Genomic DNA, 19,535 nt, shown 5'->3' with positions numbered 1-19,535 from the left:
ACGTATTATATGGTTAATCGTCAAACAGATTTTACTACATTGTAGTGATGAAATGCGCATATTAATTGAGTATGTGTGAATTTTATAGTATATAGTTTTGTAGTACTTGATTGAAACACAATTAGCATTAGCATGGCGCGCATATGTGTTGAAACGCATGATGACATCAGCATGTCTCCATTAGTGCATAGTGTGTCATATTAAAGTTATAGTACATTTTCGCGCAATTGACGGGTTAGTTTCCCAGCGCGCAATTGACGGGTTTTAGTATAATGAGCGCAAGTGAAAACCGCGCGGACGAACAGAGTTAATGGGAAATCTGAATAAATGGTGACATTTGTAAATGTGGGTGGGGGGGCCTAATTGCGCATGCGCATATGTTGTTCAATGTATGCATGTGCTGACCTATTGATCCTAAATATTCAGATGTGAGTCGCGCCGATATGAAAGTGCAGCGTACATGAGAAAAGGCTTTATCAAATACTGGCAATAATCTTTTATTTATTGTATACGAAAAGGATTGGGTGCAAGTCAAATGCGTGAGAGATTGACGCATCCGCGCATACGCAGCTATAACAGTGTTTACATATGGGAAACACATAAGAACAATAAAATTATATTAATTTTAAAAAGATCAGGAAGAGTCATGAGCAAATTATTTTAATGATTACACATCATTTTCCACTCATAATATATTAATACAGTCATACATCACATATTTTAGGGAAGAGGAATGCGGAGGAAATACATTACTGCTCAATGCAGTAAGTAAGATGCTGCCTTTTCTATTTACACTTATGTTGATTACTAAACATCATGTTTTCCATAATGATCGTTGTTGTCAATAAATGGATAGAGGTTTAATGGGATGTGCACAGCTGTTATGGGATGCATTTCTTTAACTGGTCTTTTATAAATAATTGCATTAAAGTATGGGGTATATTTTACAACCTTAAATAGGTATCATCACACTAAGGTGTGTATTGGGTCGTTCGTTAATTCTTAGCTTTGTCCTAAAGTTAACTGACCTAATGTTAACTGAAAATGGAATCTAAGTCACTCTGCACAGATAATATTCTACCAGGTCAATTGTACAGGAGATGATTTAACCTACATAAAGCATTGAATTGAAAATTCTTATTTTTCTATTGGAATTGTGAACTTATTTTCTCTGCTAATGTCTTAGACGTTTCAAGCATCAAATAGTATATTCCTTTTTTGCCTTCTGATGCATTCAATTGGACTTTAAACTAGAGTTTGATGTGGCCTAATGGTTAGAGCTACAGCCTCAACATCCTGAGGTTGTGTTTCAGACTCTGCAGTGCTCCTTTTGACCCTTGCCAAGTCACTCAATCCTACACTGTCCCAGGTATGTCAGATAGATTGTAAGCCTACCGGAACAGATAGGAAAAATTCATGAGTATCCATTTGAAAACCACTTAGATAACCTTGAAAGGCGATATATAGAAACTGGGATGAAGAGCGAAGTAATAAAATTTGTAGATGACACCAAGCTATTCAATGAGGCTAGGACTAAAGAGGACTGTGAAGATTTACAAAGGGATATTTGGAGCATTGATTTTCAGCATCTCAATGGCCACGAATTTGTTGTTGGATGAAGAGATGATCAATGTTTGCAACTATGAGACAAACGTGGGTTGTTATTTAACATAGAGCACCTTGGACACCAGTTATATATTATTATTAATTCTAGGATAAAATAGCATTTGAAATGATGGGAGGGAAGGGAGGTAATTCAATGTATCCTAAAATGAAATGGAAATACTGGCCAATCATATATTTCATGATGTCAGAATAAATATGATTTGAAGAAATGTTATTCATTTTTTAATCTTACATCAAGTGTTCCAATAATAAAACATTTTAATTTAAATGCATCACTTGCAATTCTTTCTAACAGTTAATTGTTTCCATTGTGTCCTTACTTGTTACTTAGTGGGATAGTACAATAAAAACTTACATTTAATGGCAAGGATATTAATGTCATACTAACATAAAGAAAACAACAAAATGTTTAACCATTGGTAAATGTTTATTAAAATATTGCATATGTGATAAACATGTAATACACATATGTTCAAATGCAGTGTCAAGAACACAAAATCTTTCAGTTCACCATTCATGATTTTTTATGTACAACATGCTGAATTGTTTATAAATTCTTTATTCATTTTAAATCATAAACAAGTGTGCAATAATATATCCATTAAAGGTTGGCACAGCAGTTAAACATCAGTGAGAGTGAGAACGATGTTGGCAGAGCAGGTAACCAACATCAGTGGGAGAGAGTAAGTGAGGAGGATGTGGTTATAGCAGTTAAACAACATCAGGAGCAAATTAACAGACAGTTTAAGTGAAACAGTTGAAACATCAGTTAGAAGGCCTCTGGCTGTCTGGCACACCAAAAGGAGTAGGGGACATAGACAATTTAAAGTGTCTCATCTGTTCATGCACCATGTGTGGAAAACAAACATTTTGCTATCAGACCCTTGAAAAAGAAAGACCACACACACCCTTCAAATTAAATGAGCAACATTTAAAGGGTAGAAAGAGGGAAGGAGCTTAACAATGGCTATCCCTGAAGCTGCTCCATCCAATACACCATCTGACCTTCCCTATGTGAAGGAAAAAGCCTATGAACACCACCCACAACACCTTGAAAATGTCAAAGCGAGTACAGTATGCTTGAGTGGGTAATCTTGGCCGGCATAAAAAACCTTCACGCTTGGCACATGTCAGAGCAGTAGAGGAGGGCTTCAGGGAAACTCCTGGGGGATAGCTCCTGGATGCAAGAGTTAGCAAGCCTCTGGCTGTCTGGCACACCAAAAAGAGAGAAGGACATAAACAATTTAAAGATTCTCATCTGTACCTGCACCATGTGTGCTTGGGAAGACATTCCTGCTTGGGGGACTCTGCTTCTAGGTTCTATAAAGGCCAACACCTGACTGCCACAATCAGGTTTGCACCTCTATTATGTACAACAGGCTAACGTTGGCAGAACAGTTAACCAACAGTAGTGGCAGTGAGTGAGAAAGATATTGGAAGAGCAGGTAACCAACATCAGTGGGAGTGAGAGCAACAGTTGGCAGAGCAGTTAACCAACCAGTGGGAGTGAGAAAGATATTGGCAGAGCAGGTAACCAACATCACTGGGAGTGAGAGCAACAGTTGGCAGAGCAGTTAACCAACCAGTGGGAGAGAGAAAGATATTGGCAGAGCAGGTAACCAACATCAGTGGGAGTGAGAGCAACAGTTGGCAGAGCAGTTAACGAACCAGTGGGAGAGAGAAAGATATTGGCAGAGCAGGTAACCAACATCTGTGGGTCTGAGAGCAACAGTTGGCAGAGCAGTTAACCAACAGTAGTGGGAGTAAGTGAGAAAGATATTGGCAGAGCAGGTAACCAACATCAGTGGGAGTGAGAGCAACAGTTGGCACAGCAGTTAACCAACCAGTGGGAGTGAGAAAGATATTGGCAGAGCAGGTAACCAACATCAGTGGGAGTGAGAGCACCAGTTGGCAGAGCAGTTAACCAACCAGTGGGAGTGAGAAAGATAATGGCAGAGCAGGTAACCAACATCAGTGGGAGTGAGAGCAACAGTTGGCAGAGCAGTTAACCAACAAGTGGGAGTGAGAAAGATATTGGCAGAGCAGGTAACCAACATCGGTGGGAGTGAGAGCAACAGTTGGCAGAGTAGTTAACCAACCAGTGGGAGTGAGAAAGATATTGGCAGAGCAGGTAACCAACATCAGTGGGAGTGAGAGCAACAGTTGGCAGAGCAGTTAACCAACAGTAGTGGGAGTGAGTGAGGAAGATATTGGCAGAGCAGGTAACCAATATCTGTTCCTGCACCATGTGTGGAAAACAAAGATTTAGCTTGCAGACCCTTGAAAAAGAAAGACAACACACCCTTCAAATTAAATGAGCAACATTTAAAGGGTAGAAAGAGTGAAGAAGCTTAATACTGGCTATCCCTGAAGCCACTCCATCCAAGACACTATCTGACCTGCCCTACATGAAGGAAAATGCCTTTGAACACCACCCACAACACCTTGAAAATGTCAAAGCGAGTACAGTATGCTTGAGTGGGTTACCTTGTTCGGCATAAAAAAACCTTCACGCTTGGCACATGTCAGATCAGTAGAGGAGGGCTTCAGGGAAACTCCTGGGGGATAGCTCCTGGACGCAAGAGTTAGCAAGCCTCTGGCTGTCTGGCACACCAAAAGGAGAGGGGGACATAGACAATTTAAAGTGTCTCATCTGTTCCTGCACCATGTGTGTTTGGGAAGACATTCTTGTTTGGGGAACTCTGCTTCTGGGTTCTAGAAAGGCCAACACCTGACTGCCACCATCACGTTTGCACCCTTGTCAACCCATTCTGGGTCCTGCAAAGGCCAACACCTGACTGCCACCATCACGTTTGCACCCTTGTCAACCCATTCTGGGTCCTGCAAAGGCCAACACATGACTGCCACCATCAGGTTTGCACCCTTGTCAACCCATTCTGGGTCCTTGTCTTTTTCTACATCTCATGGTTTCAGAGACAGCCCCGGACTGACATTCCTGCTGGGGGGGATTCTGCTTCTGGGTCCTGCAACGGCCAACACTTGACTGCCACCATCACGTTTGCACACTTGTCAACCCATTCTGGGTCCTGCAAAGGCCAACACCTGACTGCCACCATCACGTTTGCACCCTTGTCAACCCATTCTGGGTCCTGCAAAGGCCAACACATGACTGCCACCATCAGGTTTGCACCCTTGTCAACCCATTCTGGATCCTTGTCTTTTTCTACATCTCATGGTTTCAGAGACAGCACCTGACTAACATTCCTGCTTGTGTACTTTCTGGGCCACCAAAAACAAGGGAGGAAATGTACAATTTCAAGTTTTTCAAATTTTCCTTAACACTGGCTATCCCTGAAGCCGCTCTATCCAAGACACCATCTGACCTGCCCTACGTGAAGGAAAAAGCCTTTGAACACCACCCACAACTCCTTGAAAATGTCAAAGCGAGTACAGTATGCTTGAGTGGGTTACCTTGGTCGGCATAAAAAACCTTCACGCTTGGCACATGTCAGAGCAGTGGATACTAGGATAGGTAGGGGCCAGAGGAGGGCTTCAGGGAAACTCCTGGGGGAGAGATCATGAGCGCAACAGTTTGCAGGCCTCTAGCTTTCGGGCCACCAAAAGGAGAGGGGGGACATAGACATTTCAAAGTGTCTCATCTGTTCCTGCAGTGCTTGGGAAGACCATATGGACATGTCAAAGCAAAGTTCAGATCACTGAGTGAACACAATTGTAGTATAGCAAGAGGAAAACCTGAACTTCAATAACAAACTCTAAAGTCCAGATTATGTGCTATACCACGGAGATATTGAAAGAGAGGTCTTTGTCAATATGTTGGCAGCAGCGTTGTTAGTCTTTGCGTCACTCTCACATACGTGCTCTTACTGCTGGGTGGTGCGCGGTTACCAGCCTGGAATCGAGCAAGCAGCTGTTCTGTGTGATCTTGCTCATGCTGTATATGTTCAAGGAGTTTAAATATAGTCGGATGGTGGCATGCAACAGAGGATTGAAATGCATGGTGCCAACCTTCAACTGAATTATTGGTCCGAGGCAGTCCATCTTCCACACGGGAGCGCATATTCCACAGAGGAATAGGAAACGGTGGGACACGTCTCCCATTATGCCGCATTCTACCGATGTAATTGTCTTCCCAATAGTCATACACCGGGGTCAGTTCATCTGGTCGACTCTCCTCCAAGGTCTGGAAACACTCAGCAACATCATCCACAGGAACAAAACTTAATGCTAACAGCATTTTGGTGAACAATCTTACTCTCTCCTCATCTCTATAGTTGGCGGTCAGTCCCTCATGTTGAATTCTGCGCCACAATGATTGACCCAGATGGAACAGGCAGCCAGAAACTGTAGCATTGGGAAATACTGTATGGGCAGCTTGCAGACTTGCTCTCTCAAAGTCTATCAAGATAGTCAATGGTGCCAACGTGTTTCTGGTTTCTAGCAGTTTCCTTAACACACGTTCATAGTCCTCCTCCCTTTTACTGTTCAACAACACGTAGACCATGGGAAGTGCACGATTGTCTACAAATGCATGGATGGTAAACACTTGGACAAACAAATGGGGGGCAACTTTGAATGTCCCATCCATGAACCAATGTCCATGTTGCTCCAACACCTCAAGATTTGATTGTGTTGTGAAAATGAAAATGTGTCTTTCATCATTTTCACCAGAATCCCACAACAGTAATTGTTCACCACGTATGCTTCTTTGGAGCGGCTCAGGAATTTGTATCTCTCTTATGCACCTGGGATTACCCATTGCTAGATGGCCTGCATTTCTCTTTCTATTAATTGTTCTCTGCATGGAGGTGTATGCAGGCAATAATGTAGCTACTTCTAAACTTGTACCAGCTGTTGTGCCATGAATGATCTGTCGTGGCTTTTCAACTGTAGCCACAGCTCTTTCACGTATCTCTCCCATCATTCGATCAGCTTCAATTCTGGCGTTGTTGGGTGCATGCACATGCGCCGTTATCTCGACAGAAGATCCATCGATGTGCCTCTTTCTTCTTCAGACACAGTCACGGCGCACACACCTCCAGGACGTGGATCCGTCTGCCATCACTCGGTCACGACGATAACGATAGCCCTCATGAACCCAGTGCTCTCACCCACGCTGTGAAGTTATTACTTCCATGTCTATGTCAAATCACTCCTGAAACCATACAATTAATAACATTATCCTATTTTGACTTCCAATTGATATACAATTCCCTATATCATGAGTGCACTACTCAAAAGAACATCATACCTGTAAGACTGGAAGTATATCGATGAAACCCTCAGGAACTGTAGTCGACCTTCGACCCTGAACCAGTACCTGCAAGAGTTATAACATGCATGTAAACTTCATGTTCGCCCCCCACCAACCTCCAGCACACAAAAAAACCTGCAAAGGTCAAATAGGTGAGGTTAGGCCATACATATGTAGAGTTCAGCACTCTGTCACAACACCATATACCTGCAAGGGTGCGATCCCTGGCAGGAAACACTGAAGATGTCTGTCCTCTGTTGACTGTGGTCTCTTGATTGTAGTCTGTTGATTGCAGTCACCTTCAATAATAGATTATATGAGGTTATTACATACATATGACATACAAATCCCTATATGTAAAGTTCAGCGCTATGGCACAACACCATATACCTGCAAGGGTGCGATCCCTGGCAGGAAAACACTGAAGATGTCTGTCCTCTGTTGATTGTGGTCTCTTGATTGTCCTCTGTTGATTGTAGTCACCTTCAATAGTAGATTATATTAAGGTTATTACATACATAGGACATACAAATCCCTATACCTCTGTACTTACCTTGCCTCCAAGACTGAACTTCTAGACAACACTAGGGTTTCAGCAAATTCATATCCCTCAGCACATGACTGCAAGACTAAAATTTATAAGGTTAGCACATAGATATAACAAACAGGACCCACTATGTCTGTACTTACCTTTGCAATCATACCTCTAATAGTGGAAATCTGGCTTGCCAACCATCATGGATTAAGAACGTCATTATACCTAAGCACAGACAGAAGGAAGGCAGAGAGGCCCAAAAAAAGGACCCACAACAATGGTATACAATCACCCTCACTACACACCCAAGGCTAAAAGTTTACACCAATAAGCCCTACCATCAGACTACTTATCCTATCCTATTGTTCCGATTTAGCAAAACCAAAAAATGAAGCTATGCATATACCTGTAAATGTGAATATCCTCTTATGTATGATACCTGCAAAAGAAAATGGTACCCAATGCCTTTATAAAACTATAAACCATGAGCACACTCTTATTTTTTTTTTTAAATCTTTATTCATTTTCAATGACACATCATGTGTACAAGAATCAAAACATTAAAATGAAATACATCACATGTCAATCTTATATTATCACATAACAGATATAAGTACCTCCCTTCCCACCCCCCCTTCCCCACTCTTACTTTTCCCAATATGAATGATAATAGTATAATTTAGACCCCCCCTCCCAACTATAAGACGGTGTATCTTTAAATAGGAAATAGTGTATTCATTACAGTAAGATGTTAATGGCTCCCAAATTTTATTAAAATTATTACAATTTCCCTTTTTTATTGTTACTGTTCTTTCCATTTTGATAATGTGACATAATGAATTGCAACCAAAACTATATACTTGAGTCTACTATGATCTTTCAAATTATTACTTATATGTTGAATGGTGACTCCAGTGCTGATATTTTAATTTTTTTTTCTCATGGACTTACCAAATAATATTGTATGATTAGATAATGCAACACTCAAATTAAACATATTCAGATACTAGTGTTGCTGGCATAAGAGTTTTTACCTCATGTTTTACCACAATGTTTCTTTACATCTTTATTACTTTTCAATTCTATAACTCCATCCAATTATGCTTCCAATTAATATCAATCATCACATTACACATAATCTTAATACCTAACTCAGCATAACTTAATACATAACTCAGCCTTCTCGCTCTTTTAACATGCGGGAAAACTAAGTGCAAGACGGGTGCAAAACCCGCACATCCTTAAAAATCCGATGTCCATGCCACTTTTCAGGTCCGTGCCACTTTTAGTCTCTGGCTCTGACAGAGCTGTATGAGAATTTAACTCTGACGGATCCTAGCATGGGGAGGGAAAAGCATTAGGATCCGTCAGAGTTAAATTCTCATACAGCTCTGTCAGAGCCAGAGACTAAAAGTGGCACGGACCTGAAAAGTGGCGCGGACCTCGGATTTTTAAGGACGTGCGGGTTTAGATCCGCGAGGTCCGTGAGGGCCGCGTTTTACGGTTACGGGACAAAATCGTGCGAGACAACAGCACGGACAACTGAGCGCAAGGTTGATGGCATGCCGAAGAAAAGCACTATTTTAAAGGGCTCCGATGGGGGGTGTGGGGGGGGAACCCCCCCACTTTACTTAACAGACATCGCGCTGCCGTTGTGAGGGTTTGGGGGGTTGTAACCCCCCACATTATACTTAAAACTGAACTTTTTCCCTAAAAAACAGGCAAAAAGTTTGGTTTCAAGTATAATGAGGGGGGTTACAACCCCCCAAACCCTCCACAACGCCAGTGCGATGTCTGTTAATTAAAGTAGGGGGGTTCCCCTCCAACACTCCGTCGGAACCCTTTAAAATAGTGCTTTTCTTCGGTGCGCCGTCAACCTTGCGCTCAGTTGTCGGCGCGCCGTTGTCTCATGCGATTTTGTCTACCCCTTCCCATGCAAGAATGACTATTGATGCGCGCATGTGCGATGAGCATTCCATGATATATAAACATACCCATATAAATATAAACATACCCAATATAAACAATTCATAGTGAATTTGGCTGATTTTTAAACTTCTACCCTCGCTTTTGTTGCGATTGTGTAGCACGCATCTGGTATCGCTTGCAAAGGCAGCGACATTTACAAACACAGTTGGTGCACGCGTGAGAACCGGAAATGTAAATATCAACATACCCTATATAAACTTCATAATCAATGGCGCTGAGTTTTATGATCATACCCTCGCTTTTCTTGCGTGTGAACCGGAAATATAAATATCAACACACCCAATATAAACAGTTCATAGTCTGTTCATAGACAATTGCGCGCACGCAAGACACAGCCCTGAGTTTTATGATCATACCCTCCCTTTTCTTGTGCGTAAACCGGAATAATAAACATACCTGTAAATGAAGAAATGTGGACGTAAGTTTGCTCTCACCAGAGGCGAGAAAAATCCGCGAAAGACAAATATTCTTTATAGATCAAGTACTAGCAAAACCAGATCTTTACCTATAACGGACACGGTCAGGCAGCGAAAGGAAGGCGGGCTGTTCGGAGGACATATATAATGTGGAAACGTAACCATAGTAACGAAAATGCATTCACGTGACTTCTATTTAAATGCTGTTAGGAGAATATATATAATGAGGTAACGTAACCATAGTAACGAAAATGCATTCACGTGACTTATATTGAAAACGCAAAGAGTCAAGGGAATCATACTGAACACGCGTTGACGTAATCACGTGTAACATGACATGTTAACGTGCTGTACGTGTGCGTGTCCTTCGATCGGCAAGCGGCCTCTAGTGGCGCGCTGAATTGTCATTGCGCTGAGTTGTCTTGCGCTGAGTTGTCGCTGCGCTCAATTGTCTTGCGCGGAGATATCGTGGCGCACAATTGTCTTTAGCGCAATTGTCTGTGAGTGCCATTGTCTTAGTGCTGATTTGTCTGCGCGATTTTGTCCGTGCGCTTTTGACCTGTCACCAATTTTGATAGGCAAGACATCTCAGGGCATAGGCATCGGAACTGAGGTAGCCACAGGGGCCATGGCCTCTCCTAAAATTGGTGGTCTGGATTGGTGGTATCCATCTCCCACCCACTTCTCAGTGTTGTACTTTAAAATCTTCAGGCAGTGCCAGGAGGAGGTAGGTGAGGCAGTCGGGAGCTGGTGAGAGGCCGTACCATGCTTCCTATGCCACACATAGGAAGTGACATCAGAGAGACAGCCGATGGGGTTGCGAGGAGCACGTTGTTGACTGCCGTGAGCAACAACTTCAACTAGAGGTACAGGGGAAGGGAAGGGGGATTGGGGAAGGAGCTGGAGGGGGGCACCTCTCACCCTCGAACTGTCCATAGTATCAAAGGCAGGAAACATAGAAACATGATGGCAGATAAAAGCCAAATGGCCCATCTAGTCTGCCCATCTGCAGTAACCATTATCTCTTTCTCTCTCTGAGAAGGATGAGGATAGAGTAGGTGCCATTGGATTTGGCCAGGAACATGTTGTTTAGAGACTTTTAGCAAGGGCAGTTTCCATAGACTAGAAAGGGCAAAAGCCTGATTGAATCAGGTCAAGAATATCTTGAGAAGAAAGCAATTCCAGGCAATGGTGATGAACAACACACGTTCAAGTAGTTTGTATAGGAAGGGGAGGAAGGAGATGGTGCGATAGTTGGAGGGGGATGTGGGGGGGGGTCTAGTGAAGGGTTTTTGAGGAGAAGTGTAACTACGGTATGTTTGAGGACATGAGGAACTGTTACAGTGGAGAGTGATAGGTTGAGGATGTGACAGATGGGAGGGATGACAATGGGAGTGATAGCTCTGAGTAGGCGGGTAGGAATCAGATCAGATAAACAGGTTGTGAGTTTGGAGGAGAGAAGGTGAGCAGTTTCCTCTTCGGTGACTTCAGAAAAGAAGGAAAAAGTGGCACTGGTTGAAGGGAGGTTGACAGAGTGGACAGTGGGAAGGGGGTGGTGGGGGAGGTGACTTGGTTGAGAATTCAAATTGGATCTTTTGAATCTTGTCATAGAAGAACTCTGCTATTATCTGGGAGGAAAGTGAGGAGGGGATAGGAGGTGGGGGGTACTTTGAGTAGAGAGTTGTGTGTGGTAAAGAGACGGTGAGTGATGGTACTGTTAGTTAAACAGTTGTATTTTTGTTTGGCAAGTGAGAGGGAAGGACGTCAGCATGAATTTGAAGTGTATGAAGTTGGCATGTGTGTGGGATTTAAAAGATGTTCAACAGCTCTGGTACAGGAGTGCAAGTAACAGAGGTTGGGAGTCAGCCAGGGCTGGGGTTTGGCCCGTCTTACAGAACGTGAAATGGGAGGTGCGAGGGTATCAATAGCAGAAAAGAGAATGGAGTTATAAGAGAAGACAGCTTGTGTGACATAGTTAAAAGGAAGGATGAAACAGTGGCGGAGAGCGTGTTAGGGTCAATAGCCTGAAGGTTCCTAAATGTATGATTGGCCGGGTTTGAGGGAATTTGGCTGGGTTTGAAGGGGGGGGAGGGTGATGAGTTGTGAAGGTTAGCAGATGATGGTCACAGAGGGGAAGAGTCGAGGTGCAGAATTCAGTGGTAGAGCAGCTGAAGGAGATGAGATCAAGACAGTGGCCTTTCTGTAGCGTATGGGTGGTGGGGCACAGCTGAAGATTGAATGAAGATGTAAGAGTGAGAAAACTGGACATATAGGAGTAAGAGGGGTCATGGGCATGGATGTTGAAGTCGCTGAGGATGAGGGAGGGAGATGAGGGTTCAAGAAAAAAGGAGAGCCAGGAGTCAAAGTCAGTGAGGAAGGAGGAGAAGAACTTATTAGGGGGTCGGTAAATGACTGCTACTCTGAAAGGTAGAGGAGCAAATAGATTGATGGAGTGGACTTTAAAGGAAGGAAAACAGAAGCAAGATGGCGCCTTGAGCAGTCTGCTGTGTAGAGAGCTTCCGCTCTTAGGGTGTATTATTCTAAATTAATACTGTTTAAAAACTTTTTTCTTATGCCTAAAAGAAGGGGGAAACAGAGGGTTTTCCCTCCACCTACCTCTGGCCGCAACAGACTTTAATAACAGCTTTTACAGTCCAACCTTCTACATTGAGCATATCTACTGCTGTGATTGGGGAAGCTCACAGCTTGGATGGCGAGCTTTTGCTCTCACTGAGCCCGCAAGGATCGCATGCGCCCCCAACACCCATAGAAATTTCAGCAGGGCAGATGATGCAGGAGGGCTTACCGAGTACATCAAGTGAGGCATGTTCTGCAGCCCAAATAGACCCAGAAGTGATTTCAACAACGTCGACTCCTGGGTTGGAGCCGTTGCTTCCTGGAAGCATGGAGCCAGTGGGAACCAGCGGTAGTGAGGTCAATGGAGTCCGGGGAGTTTGCTCTCCGGGGAAGTACCCAAAGAAAATCCGGCAATTATCTCTTCCCTCAATCCGCTTGTGAGACCACAGGCAGTAACACTGGATTCTCCGGAGACAGGTAGGGGATACGCAGCCCCATTTGATGGTGAAGTCTCTGACTGAGCCTAATGACGTCGGTACTCTCCCCTAGTTATAGAAAGCTTTTGAGCTTACTGAGCATAAGAACAGCCTTACTAGTTCAGACCAATGGTCCATCAAGCCCAGTAGCCCATTCTCACGGTAGCCAATCCAGGTCACTAGTACCTGGCCAAAATCCAAGGTGTAGCAATATTCCATGCTACCGACACAGGGCAAGCAGTGGCTTCCCCCATGCCTTCCTCAACAATAGACTTTTCCTTCAGGAACTTGTCCAAACCTTTCTTAAAACCAGCTACGCTATCCGCTCTCTGGCAAGGCGTTCCAGAGCTTAACTATTCTCTGAATGAAAAAAATTTCATCATACTGGTTTTAAAAGCATTTCCCTGTAACTTCATCAAGTGTCCCCTAGTCTTTGTAATTTTTGACAGAGCGAAAAATTGATCCACTTGTACCTGTTCTACTCCACTCAGGATTTTGTAGACTTCAATCATATCTCCCCTCAGTTGTCTCTTTTCCAAGCTGAAAAGCCCTAACTGTTTTAGTCTTTCCTCATATGAGAGGAGTTCCATCTCCTTTACCATCTTGGTTGCTCTTCTTTGAACCTTTTCTAGTGCCACAATTCCTAGCAACCTATTTGCTTTTTTGGAAGCCGCCACACATTGGGCAGAAGATTTCATCGTATTGTCTACGATGACACGCAGATCCTTTTCTTGGAGGGCTAATCCCCAAGGTGGACCCTAGCATCCGGTAACTGTGATTCAGGTTGTTCTTCCCAATGTGCATCACTTTGCATTTGTCCACATTACATTTCATCTGCCTTTAGAATGGCCAGTCTTCCAATTTCCTAAGGTCCGCCTGCAATTTTTCTCAATCCACATGCGTTTTAACAACTTTGAACAATTTAGTGTCACCTCCCTCTTTGTTCCAATTTCCAGATCATTTATAAATAAGTTAAATAGCACCAGTCCCAGTATAGACCCCTGCGGCACTCCACTGTTTACTCTCCTCCATTGAGAAAAATGACCATTTAATCCTATCCTCTGTTTTCTATCCGATAACCAATTCCTAATCCACAACTGAACTTTATCACCTATCCCATGACACTTTAATTTTCTCAGGAGCCTCTCGTGAGGAACTTTATCAAAAGCTTTCTGAAAATCTAGATACACTATATCAACCGGCTCATCTTTATCCATATGTTTATTCACACTTTCAAAGAAGTCAAGCAAATTTGTGAGGTAGTATAACCCAACCTTTATATTCCTTCCCTTCACACATGGAATTTCTGTCCATAAAGATTGCCCTACTACTCGAGTCCTCTCAGTTTTTTTCTGACCCATTCCTGTACAATCACAGCTCTTCCCTTTCTCAGAGAAAAATATTAATTGGGAAAAGAAAGAGTAGTTTTTCTAGCCCTTAGGGCAGTAATAAAAAAAAAAAAAAGTGATATTCTAACCTGTTTCACACAGTTCTTCAGTGACAGGGAAACTGATTTCTTCAAACGCCAGTTTTTTGACTTTGACAACTAATTTGCAAGTATTTTAGGCTATAACAATCGCAAAAAAAAAAAAAAAAAGAGACAGAACGAAAACCTAACAAGCCGTTCTTCAGAGCAAGCATGAGTTTGTCTGTCTGTTGCCCTTGCCAGCCCCGCTTTCTCACATAGCTGCTGCTAAGACTGCGGGGGCTTTGGCAGTTAAGATGTCTATGCCTCCAATGTTGCTACAAATTGGTACGGAGAAAATGCCGGTGAAGAAACAGCTGATTTTTATGGCTCCCTCCCCAGGGCCCTGCTTCAGTCTGGCGGGGGAGGGCAGCGTACATCCACCAATGTTGACAAAAAAGTTTCAGCACCAGCAAGACAGCTGAAGATTCCTTTGGCTCCCTCCCCTCAGGGCTCTGACTCTTTCTGGAGGGGAAGGGCAGCGTACATCTGCCAATGTTGACAAAAAAGTTTCAGCACCGGCGAGGCAGCAGAAGATTCCTTTGGCTCCTTCTCCTCAGGGCTCTGACTCAGTCCAGTGGGGGAGGGAAGTGCCGTTCTGCCTATCTGGGTTGATAACAAGATCTCAGCACCGGGTGCAACTTATATGAAGAAGCTTCGCGCCAGAATGGAGAGCACACCAGCAAAGCAAAAGGTATTTTTGGTACCCTCCCCTCAGGGCTCTGCTTTGGTCCGATAACAACACAGAACGAAAACCTAACAATCTGTTCTTCAGAACAAGCATGGGTCTATTGCCCCACTTTCTCACATAGCAGCCGCAGGGACTTTGGCAGTTAAGATGTCTACTCCTCCGATGTTGCTACAAACTGGCAAGGAGAAAATGCCGGCGAAGAAACAGCTGATTTTGGTCCAGTGGGGGAGGGTAGCATACATCCGCCAATGCTGACAAAAAAGTTTCAGCACCGGCGAGGCAGCAGAAGATTCCTTTGGCTTCTTCCCCTCAGGGCTCTAATTCGGTCCGGCAGGGGAGGGAAGTGTCGTTTCACCTCAATTGGCTGCACCCCAGCATTGGCGGCAATCAATAATATGAGGCAGCTCCCGGATCTCCCAGGAGCACCAAGGTAAGTGTTGGGACCGTGGGTGCTTTCAGCGGCTAATAGGAAAGCCGCACTGGGACGGTGGTTCCTGCGCAGGGACTCTACAGGCTGTGTTCTTCTTCTTCACTTGTTCCCTCCCCTCCAGGCCCTATTTTGACTCCACAAGGGGAGAGAAACCTATCGCTGCAGAAGCTCCTGCCACTGAATTGCTTTATTATTTTCATTTCGGTTGCAGCTTATTAGACACAGAGTTCTAATTCATGAGTGGCAGTGGCTCTCTCTCTCTCTCTCTTTTATCTCATTGGGGAGATGCTACTGAAGAAGCTGGTGGGTTCTAAATGTGAATGGAAATTTTTTTAAAAAAATTATTATTATTTACAAGTCTTGACGGAGTAACTGCCCTCCTACACAAAGTTGCGCTGATGGTGGCGGAGAGCTCGTGGTGGGCTATGTCTCCAGTTTCAGAACTGCTGCCCTCCCACTTGGATATGGAGGAATCTGACAGCAAACCGGTATCCTGCAGTATGGCACCTGGACATTCTGCTCCCTCCCCTCAAGGTCCTGTTTCAGCCTGCCAGGGGAGGTGAATTATCCACAGTGACCCTGACTCAGCAGAGGTAGTCTCGGTTTCGTGGTCCTCCCCCAATTCAAGTAGGTATTGCCTCAATCTACATCCTTGTCACGACCCTCATCAATGTGACTACCTCCCCCTACTCAGGACTGAGAGTAGGTACTGCAGGGGAAGCTCAAATCAGCTCTTCAGCTCCTACCACCCTACCTTCCGTGGTTCCGGTAGCATAGGAGGTGCTGTATCACAGTTCAGGAAAAGCCAGGTCACAGCACACAACACAACACACATAACCTGATTTATTTACTAGTATTCTTCAGAGTCCAGATCTCTGGACTATCTCTTGGTGCTTTTTATCTTGCCATTTTCGAAACAGCAAGGACTATCTCTTGCGTTTTAATGTACAGCGCAGCATGCGTCTGGTAGAAATGATAAGTAGTTGTAGTGCAAAAGGCATGCATATGCGTCTTGATCCAATGGGTTATTCACTTCTAGACACGAGTTGTTTAGAATTATCTACATTTTTTCTCTCGGCTCCGCCTCCTGGCTCATAGGGTTCTGCTGTAGCTCCTCAGTTGTTAACTTCTACACACGAGTGGGTAGTGTCTTTCTGATATGCTCTGATTCTGGATTTATTATTTTCAGGACTTTTTAATCCAGGTTTTGAGGCTTCTCAGTGCTTCAGAGTTCCCCAGGGTTATTGGGGCAGCTCTCTCTGGGAGAAGATACAGCCTCACTGGATAAAAAGTCTGTAGCTGGGAGGCCAGCCCTTTTACAGGGCAACTCCTGGCCAGCTTGCTTTAATACTTTTGGTGGCTCAGGGATCGTTCCCTTGGTAGCAAGGCTTGCTTGTGGTTGTTATCAGAGCTTGAACGCAAGCTGTGTGGCCCCCTGTCGATCCTGAGGACTTTATTGTGTGCCAGCTACAATTCCCCACCCTAAGATGCATGTTGAGCTGTCGGGGTCTGGGTTTTCAGGCTCTCTCTCAGGGTCTGACTAGCAGCCCAGAGACACAAACATGTGGATTATGTTTACATTCTTGTCTGAGGCAGGATTCTTCTTCATATCTCACTTGCTGTTTCAGCAGATGCAGGCACAGCACCAATATTAACTCTGAATACAGTACAGACTATTGAAGTGTAAGTGAGAAATCGGCTATCTCACTTGCTGTTTCAGCTGATGCAGGCACAGCACCAATATTAACTCTGAATACAATACAGACTATTGAAGTGTAAGTGAGAAATCGGGGGTAGGGTTACCAGATATCCGGATTTACCCGAACATGTCTTCTTTTTAGAGGACTGTCCAGGCATCTGGACGGCTTTTCAAAATCCGGCACTTTGTCTGGGTTTTGAAAAACTTCAAGCTCAGAACTGTGTCGGGAGGGCATCTGCACATGCGTGGATGCAATGTAGTGGGGTCATGCACATGCGTGTGATATTATCGTGTCACATATGTTCATGCACAGATGCCCTCCAGCTGTGGCTCTGAGTACGAGAAGAGGTTGGTAGGCGGGGCTGGGGCAGAATGGGGCATTACTTGGGTGGGGCAAGGTGGAACTGGGTGGACCTGTGGTGGGGTCATGGGTCCAGATTTTACGATCGTAAAATCTGTTAACCCTAATCGAGGGGAGGTCTTAAAATTACAGTCTTGGTGTTTTCTGGGGTTTTATATAGGTCTCCAACCTCCAAAAACTCCTTCCCTGAATTTTTATTCAGCTCTCCTGGGCCATTTTTTTGTGCCAAAATGCTACCATGGTGGCCATCTTGGATTTCCCGATATAATTTTAAAAGCCTCTTATCTGCCTCAGAAACACCTCAATTTAGATTAAAATCAATTGAGAAGGACTCCTCGGTCTGTTTTATCCCTGATTCATGCTAGATTTGCGCTGGATGGCCAGATGAGAAGAATTCCTATTCCATGGGGCATGTGAGGGAGGCAAGAATGTCTCTAGGGTGATGCAGTCACAGATGGCTCATTCTGAAGGATCAAAATTCCCTCCAAGAGCCCCCGAATAGTGACTCAGCGTCTTCGGCACAATGCACCAACACCTCTGGACCCATGAGGAGACAAGAAGAGTCCCTGCATCCTCTTCAGGGCTTTACCCCTGATTTTGTTCATATTGTCTGAAGCCTATATGACATCGTGGTATAGCTACACCCTCTGGGGTCATGCCAGCTATTGCACATGGGGGTTTGCGCTGACAGAGCATAACGCCACCTTGGAAGATTCACCTTCTGGAATTAGAGGTACATTCAGAGAAAGATTGGGGATTGCATTCACTCCCTCAAAATGAATCTTCAGTTTTGAAACATGAGATCTTCGAACATGAGAACAACTCATATGTATAAGCTCTCTTTTCCATTATTAAGAGGAATCAAGTCCATTTGTAAAATTTCACACTCCTTTCCATACTTACTAATGATGATATGGAATGGACTACCTCCTCAAATTAGATTGTATTTATCTCTTCAGATCTTTAATAAAACCTTATAAACCACCATGTTTCATTGCTATTTAGGCTATAGCTCCAATGAATGCTAATGGATCCTTCTTTGTGATCTAATTATGTAAACCGAATCGAGCAACTATTTATAGGAGATGATTCGGTATATAAGACTAAGAATTAGATTAGTTAAGCAACAAATACTCACATTGTGGCTGACAGTGAAGTTTACTTTTCTCTATTGCTACTACCATGCACATAAACTGGGGTGGTCAATGCAATGGTGTACCCAAAGGTAGGTGATGAAGTTTTAAAATTTTATTTCAAGATTAAAACAACATTTTCTTCTCTTGGAGCAATAAGAGCTTGAAACCTTAGAGATCCTTGAGTACTTATGTTTCAAGCATCTGAGTGTTCTTGTTAAATCTATTTTTTTTTTTTCTTTTATTGTGTTTCTTCAACTTCCCTGTTTTTACAGGGCTGGAGAAAGATGTGGCTTAGTTATGCCAAAAAGAAGGGTAAAAGTGCTGCTGAAATTTCCTGACAGCCAATACCAACCATTTGTGGGTCAGATAATTTTTTAACAAGACTCCAGAATGTTATGGCATTAGAGAGGGGCCCACTGGAGACACCGCTCATGAGCAGAGAAGCGATAAGATAACCTTGGGCTTGAAACCACCTTAAGTCCTGATGTCAGAGTTCCTCCTTCTTAGCCTCAAATTACTAGTTCTCTGAAGCAGGATCAGGAGGAGCCAAGTTCTAAATCTCCTCTTGACCCTGAGCTACCTATAGTGACAGCCGCAAAATTGGACTGCCCTATAGAAGACGAGATATCAACTGAAGAATTGTAAACTTATCATCACCTCAATTGGAGCAAGCTCCTAGTGGAGATGCTCAGGAAGACAGTGTAGTGAGAAATTAACTATACAAATTCAAAAATTTCCTTTGTAAAAACCTTCTCAAGTTACTAAAGAAGCTTTGTGGGACTTGGTGGTTAATCTGGAGAAATCTTTGTCCCCACAAATTCAGTCTTGAGGGAAGAATAAGAAAACAAGAAGATGAAGTAAAATAATTAAATGTTGAAATGATATTATTAAATCCTTGACT

The 19,535-nt window shown here is 43.6% G+C and overlaps 1 protein-coding gene across 4 annotated transcripts; it reads right to left on the bottom strand.

Moving 5' to 3' along the window:
- Positions 1 to 3,756: 3,756 nt before the first annotated feature.
- LOC117355482 lies at positions 3,757 to 14,450 on the bottom strand. 4 transcript variants are annotated; one of them, XR_004538382.1, is made up of 6 exons: positions 14,330 to 14,450; positions 7,250 to 7,833; positions 7,067 to 7,158; positions 6,857 to 6,925; positions 5,059 to 6,760; positions 3,757 to 4,113 (listed from the first exon to the last, which is right to left on the bottom strand). XR_004538382.1 is itself a non-coding variant. In XM_033934112.1 (5 exons), the coding sequence occupies exon 5, from the start codon at positions 6,527 to 6,529 to the stop codon at positions 5,414 to 5,416; it is 1,116 nt and encodes a 371-aa protein (XP_033790003.1). In that variant the 5' UTR covers positions 6,530 to 6,760; positions 6,857 to 6,925; positions 7,067 to 7,158; positions 7,250 to 7,833; positions 14,330 to 14,450; the 3' UTR covers positions 3,757 to 5,413. The 4 variants fall into 4 exon arrangements, 1 of the variants encoding a protein (XP_033790003.1); XR_004538383.1 differs by lacking the exon at positions 14,330 to 14,450 and having other exon boundaries at positions 7,250 to 7,871; XM_033934112.1 differs by having other exon boundaries at positions 3,757 to 6,760.
- Positions 14,451 to 19,535: the final 5,085 nt, after the last annotated feature.

Source organism: Geotrypetes seraphini, chromosome 2 (genome assembly GCF_902459505.1).
Source record: "Geotrypetes seraphini chromosome 2, aGeoSer1.1, whole genome shotgun sequence".
NCBI lineage: Eukaryota > Metazoa > Chordata > Amphibia > Gymnophiona > Dermophiidae > Geotrypetes > Geotrypetes seraphini.
Note: the sequence above shows the minus strand (reverse complement) of the source record. Positions and strands in the feature narration are given on the sequence as shown.

What these genes read in the sequence shown, in the direction of transcription:
- LOC117355482 (XM_033934112.1), bottom strand. Translation starts at nt 6,529, where the DNA reads ATGATGGGAGAGATACGTGAAAGAGCTGTGGCTACAGTTGAAAAGCCA.